Source organism: Pyxicephalus adspersus, chromosome 2, assembly GCF_032062135.1.
Source record: "Pyxicephalus adspersus chromosome 2, UCB_Pads_2.0, whole genome shotgun sequence".
Taxonomy (NCBI): domain Eukaryota; kingdom Metazoa; phylum Chordata; class Amphibia; order Anura; family Pyxicephalidae; genus Pyxicephalus; species Pyxicephalus adspersus.
In genome coordinates this window covers 155,135,457-155,141,705 of record NC_092859.1, presented here as the reverse complement: position 1 = coordinate 155,141,705, position 6,249 = coordinate 155,135,457, and the positions used below count along the sequence as shown (strand labels likewise).

Sequence of the window (6,249 nt, the reverse complement as noted above, 5' to 3'; positions counted from 1 at the left end):
AGGAGTTGGAGATGGAGAAGTTGGGTTGATAGAGGAGTTGGAGGAGGAGAAGTTGGGTTGATAGAGGAGTTGGAGGAGGAGAAGTTGGGTTGATAAAGGAGTTGGAAGTGGAGCAGTTGGGTTGATAAAGGAGTTGGTAGTGAAGTTGGGTTGATAGAGGAGTTGGAGGCGGGGAAGTTGGGTTGATAGAGGAGTTGGAAGTGGAGAAGTTGGGTTGATAGAGGAGTTGGAGGTGAGGAAGTTGGGTTGATAGAGGAATTGGAGGAAGAGAAGTTGGGTTGATAGAGGAATTGGAGGAGGAGAAGTTGGGTTGATAGAGGAGTTGGAGGAGGAGAAGTTGGGTTGATAAAGGAGTTGGAAGAGGAGAAGTTGGGTTGATAAAGGAGTTGGTAGTGAAGTTGGGTTGATACAGGAGTTGGAGGCGGGGAAGTTGGGTTGATAGAGGAGTTGGTAGTGGAGAAGATGGGTTGATAAAGGAGTTGTTAGTGAAGTTGGGTTGATAGAGATGTTGGAGGAAGAGAAGTTGGGTTGATAGAGGAGTTGGAATTGGAGAAGTTCGGATAGTAGAGAAGTTAGGTTGATACAGGATTTGGGTTTTATTCAAGTCTATGGAAACTCCCTGAGCAGGTTTTGTGGATGTTCTCAGGCTGAGAAGGCTGCAATGATAACCATTGGGGTAGGAGTGTGTGGGGTGTTCTAGGTTAGTAGTGAGTTCTTGAAAAAAAGATAATGGATTTTTCTTCAAAAGTTAATTTGTCCTTTAAGCTGTAGCTTTTATGCTGGCCAAAATGTATATACCTGGACATTAGATACTGAATGCTGCATTGGTAACCATTTCAAAATGTATTGGTAAGTAGATTAGCAAAAGGCCCACAGCTTGAAGACACTATTCATAAATTCATAGCCTTTATTCCAGTGTTTCTCAGCCAGGGTTCCATGGAACCCTAGGGTACCTAAAGAGGTTGCTGGGGATTCCTTGAGCAGTGAGCAGTTTGCTACTCTCAGGTTAGTTTAACCGATACCAATGATCTTTTTGGCCATCTTTAAAGGTGACGTTTTTCCCACTGGCTAGCAATGTAAGAGGCATTCTTCCACACTAATATACTGTGAGCTGTATATATATATATAAATATATAAATATATATATATATAGTTAATAATTTTTTATATATTTAATATATATAATTTTAGCAGGGGTTCCCTGAAGACCTAAAAGTTATTTCAAGGGGTTCCCTTATGTTAAAAAAGTTGACAAACACCGATATAATGCAACCATTGGGTTTGGTGTTAGTTGAGTCATCCTTTAATTTCCACAACCTTAATTTGTAATACACACTATATTTTTGAAGCTTACATTTTATTTATTTATTTAATGTTTAAAGAAATTATATTATTGTTTGTTTTTTTATAGAAATACTCAAGTAATTCTCGTGGTTCTTCTACCTCTGAAGAAAGTATGTCTCTTATTGATGATTATTACTCCCTACCAGCGGACAGCTCAGAATCATGGAGTGCCGCTCCAAGAAAAAGAACTCAAACTCTGCCTATTACAAACGTTAATATTTCTAAAAAACAAGATGACAGCAGTACCGGCACTTTCAACAAATCGGAGATATTCAACAGTGATTTTTGGGCATCTCCCAATAGAAAGTCATATATAGCATCATCTCCTGGCCACAAAAGAACCCTTTCTGAGGAACTGTCCCAAAACCGTACGTCAACCTATGATAATGTCCCTATACCTCAAAGTGGCAGTGGGAGCAGCAAACCACATTGTCCTGCTGCTCAAAGTCCTGCAAGCAAGGAAAGTGAACTTAAACTCAGACCCAGCCTCCACAGAAATGGTGTAGATTGTCTTGTTACCGAGAATACAGATGGCAACACTTGTGGTTTGTTGACCAACGCCTTGGAGGAAATGAAAATTCATAACAAACAGCTTGAGGAAAGGGTGAAAAGGTAATACTGATGGTTTTCATACATTGGTCGGAGTAAATAAACTTCTGTAAATCTTGCCCAGGATGTAAATTGTGGTTTACACTAACAAATAGAAACTGTTAAATATGTATATATTTGTGACTTAAAAATGTTATAATCTGGGCAGCATGATTGGCTCCGTGGTTAGCATTCTCACCCATTGCAGCGCTAGGTCCCAGGTTGGAATCTCAGCCTGGACACTGGAGTTTGTATGTTCTCCGTGTGTCTCCGAGGGTGTCCTCTGGGCACTCCTCCCACATCCCAAAAACATTCAAGTTAATTGGCTTTGTCTCAAAAAAAACAAAAAAACGTTAAATTACATATGACTATGATAGGGACATTAGATTGTGAGCTCCTTGGAGGGACAGCTAGTGACATGACTAGGGATGAGCAAGCGAATTTATTAAATTCGGTCTCGCTGTGAATTAGGTGGTTCTCGCTTACCAAACGTAAGGGAGAACGGCCGTAAATTTGGCCGGCGAGATGAGTTTTTGGGACCTGCAAGGCCAATCAGGGGAGTGAGGGATTCATATTGCCTTAAACAAACCCATATACCCAATTCCTGTGACAAATATATATAAAATTTATATAACAAATGAGCTTCTGAAAGACTACTTTTGAATGCTAAGATTTGGGCACAGCATTGCAAAGCTCTTTTTATTAGGAACAGATACAGAAGTTACCCTGATGTTATTACCAGCATATTACCACTAAGCCTCCCCCAAAATGTTACCACCAGCATCTCCTTTACCATTGGCCCTTCTGGTCTTTCGCTGCCTCTCTAATAACAGTAGAGCTTAGCTAGCAAAACCTTAATAGATACGTTCCAAAGGACCTTTTATATAAAAACTGAAGTTACTTCTGTTTTGTCACTATTTGGCATTTGACGGCTTCCTTGGACGTTGGAATTGATGGCAAAGTAACTCCTGTTCTAAGTAAGAGCACTGACCTATAATGCCCTCAGTCTTTCATCCACCTATAGATAAGAGTATATAAATCTAATTTTTTATCTTTGCAGCCTCGAGAAAGAAAACTTTGAAGTGTGGAAAAAAGTAATAAAGCTGAATGAAGATCTAGAAAAAGAACAGAACCAACGGAAGGCTTTGGAAATCACTTTGCAGAACATGCAGCGATCGAGAGACGACGCAGAGAAAAGGAACAAGCTTCTGGAGCAGGAAATCCAAGGCTTTGTGAGAGCCATGAGCCAAGCTGGAACCAAGCCATAATATTGTTATATATTTTATTACCGAGAAAGACAAAATACAATACGGATCTGTGTTCTGGAAGAGCTAGTGACTTAAGAAGAGGCAGTGTATGGTGGAGATACGTAGATGACCACAGTGGCATAACTGTCATGATCTTTGCTAAGCCAGCAGTGACCGTGGCCAAATCCAAATGATGAACTGCTCCAAATGCCTCTTTTATTTTTTGTACAGAGATATGTTTTTAGGAATCAGAAACCTGTTTTTGCTGCACTTTGGTACAATTATGTACTTTGCACCTACCTAGTATTTTTTGCAGGGTGGATAAAACCCTGCAAGTGCTGGAATAGAAAAAATCGAATGGACATGGCCTATAAAGTGCACAATTATGCATTTGTACACAACCTAAACTTTGCTAAGCTCTGTTTACCAATAGTGTTTATAAACTATCATTATCAGAGAGCCAACTACAAACTCTGTAGGGATGTTTGCTATTTTATTAACTAAACTAAAGCTGAGCAACCTTGAGGGAATTGTGTTAGCCCTCAGGCAGGGTCACCTGCCCTTTTGGTGCCATCAAAAGCTTCCAGATTGATTGGTGTCTTGGCATCGCCTTTTTTTTTGCAGTGGAGGGGAGAATGCTCAGAAATCTGAAACAAAAATTATTTTGCTGATGAAGATTTTACTGAGTGAAATAAAGATGTTATCATTGAACTTTGATTTAGCTTGGTCTTGGTTTAGACAAAAAGGAATTCTTGGGCTGATATCACTAAAATTCTGTATGATGTGAAGGTCATACATGCTTACGATGTGTTTTTACCCATTCACCAAAATATGCTCAACACACCCCATCATGTGCCCCATTACACTTTTCTGCATTCACATGCACCACAATGCATTTATCAAACCACAGCATACATGCTAAATATGCCCAACATGACACATTTTGCACCCCTTTACATCCAGAACACCCACATCCCGTACTGCCATGCAAATTGCACTGCACCAGGATTTCTGTAACACATAGGACTCCGCAGCATGCAATACTCCCAACTTACTACACCATGGACCTTCCTCCAGTTTATAACATGCACCCCAATGTCCTAAGCACATGTCCTATAGTTCTCACTAATGGAATATTAGGTTGTAACAGGACAGGATTCATGTTCTTTTTCCATCCAGTAATGTTCGTTTTTCATGGGCTGGTTCCTGATCTAAGGCACCATCTACTTTCTCCATCACCTTCCTCTTTGTCTGCCTACCCTCAAGTGCTTGGAACTAAAATATACTCAAGGCCAGACAACTGCCAGCACTTTGCAGGAGTTTGAACAACAATAAGTTTATGCATTATTTAAAGGGCCCTCGGGAATGCTCCATTCGTCCCCTCCCATCCCCACACTGACAGTCCAGTATGTCATGGTGAATATGGGCCCATGGTATAAATCTGACACTCATTCATAATGCCTTAAAAGAACCATTCGCCAATTCTGGTAGCTAATATGTGACTTGTGAAATAAATGTATACTTTTAAAGATTGTAAATCATTTGTAAATAACTATTCAAGGGCCACTATCATATTGCTTTGCAGATGATTGGCAAAGTATTTACAGCATTAACCAAAATTGCAATTCAAGTGTATGGTAGATGGTGGAGAGCTTTACCACCTGCAAGTTTCTTTTATGTCTTGGACATATCATTGAGGAAATATCAGTGCTCGAGTTTCGAGTTGCTCTGTCTTCACACCCTCTGTAGTCAATATAATTATCATTGTACCTCTAGGGCTCTGCTTGGAAATGTAAGGAAATACAAGGAATGTAAAAAATGAGTTGACCTGGTATGTGTATATATATATATATATATATATAATATTGGGCTTTTTTACTTGTGGTATGTTCCCTTTTTACACCAACCTCCGACAACATCCATTTATTGGTGACAATACCATGCACAAGGTTTGATAAGTTGCATGAATGCATGTTCAGCTTTTAGATCCTAAAATGGTGCAAATAATAAATAAATGTCTTAGTTTCCCAAAAGAATAAAGCAATTTGATATATGCCTAGATTTTAGAATCCTCCTCTATCAATTTGAAATTTAGAAGAAATTGGCAGCAAAACACACAACTTCTCTAGAAATAAAGGGTTTTGCAGGAAAAGTTATTAAAATGAAAGTTACAACATAATTTAATAATATTAAAAACATCATGAGCACAAATCAACCAATTACAACAACAACAATCATCACAGAAAATATATAGACAGATGATTTTCACATTGTCAAAGCTTGGTTTTTACAGCTTATTGCTTCCACTCGATGCGTTTCGCAGTTAGTGCTGCTTTTTCAAGAGTGTGAGCCAAAAGTACATCAGTAAAAATGAATACATATATATCAGGCAAACCTTGGAACATCACATGTGAAAGTAACTGGCTGGTCTAAGGTTTACCTAATATATAAGTTTCAACTAAAACTGTAAGTACAAATTTTCTGATTTTGGAATTATATTTCCTATATTGTCTACTGAAGATTGTTATATCATGTATGTATTAACTTTTACTGAGAATACGGCTTGAAAAAGCAGCACTAACTGCAGAATGCGTTGAGTGGAAGCAATAAGCTGTACCAAGCTTTTGACAATGTGAAAATCATCTCCCTATATATTTTCTGTGATGATTGTTGTTGTTGTAAATGGTTGATTTGTGCTCATAATGTTTTTATTGTTATTTTATAATTATAATATTTATTATAATATTTATTTTAATACTGTTCCCACAAATCCCTTTATTTCTAGAGAAGTTGTGTGTTTTGTTGCCAATTTCTTCTAAATTTCAAATTTCAGCCTTTTTTGGGATTGGGACTATCCAACTGCTTGGGTCATTTTGGAGCAACAATTTATATCTTCCTCAATCGATTCCTACATCTTAGAGAGCACAATTTTTCTCTTGTTATTGTACTTCATTTCCATTCTGTTTTAATTCAGTGCCTCTGTTCTGACTCCTTAAATCTTTCAATTCTAAAAATATTACCAACATAAGCAATGTAGATCAGACTTTCTCTACCAAATTAACATGAGGGA

The 6,249-nt window shown here is 38.2% G+C and overlaps 1 protein-coding gene across 1 annotated transcript in view; it reads left to right on the top strand.

Annotated features, from left to right (window-relative positions):
- The window catches only part of ARHGAP25 (Rho GTPase activating protein 25), a 62,114-nt gene extending 58,224 nt beyond the window's left edge, over positions 1-3,890 (top strand). Inside the window, exons 10-11 of the mRNA XM_072402832.1 lie at positions 1,412-1,956; positions 2,993-3,890. Coding sequence (XP_072258933.1) covers positions 1,412-1,956; positions 2,993-3,200 — 753 coding nt within the window. The 3' untranslated portion in view covers positions 3,201-3,890. The remainder of the gene's footprint in view (positions 1-1,411; positions 1,957-2,992) is intronic.
- Positions 3,891-6,249: the final 2,359 nt, after the last annotated feature.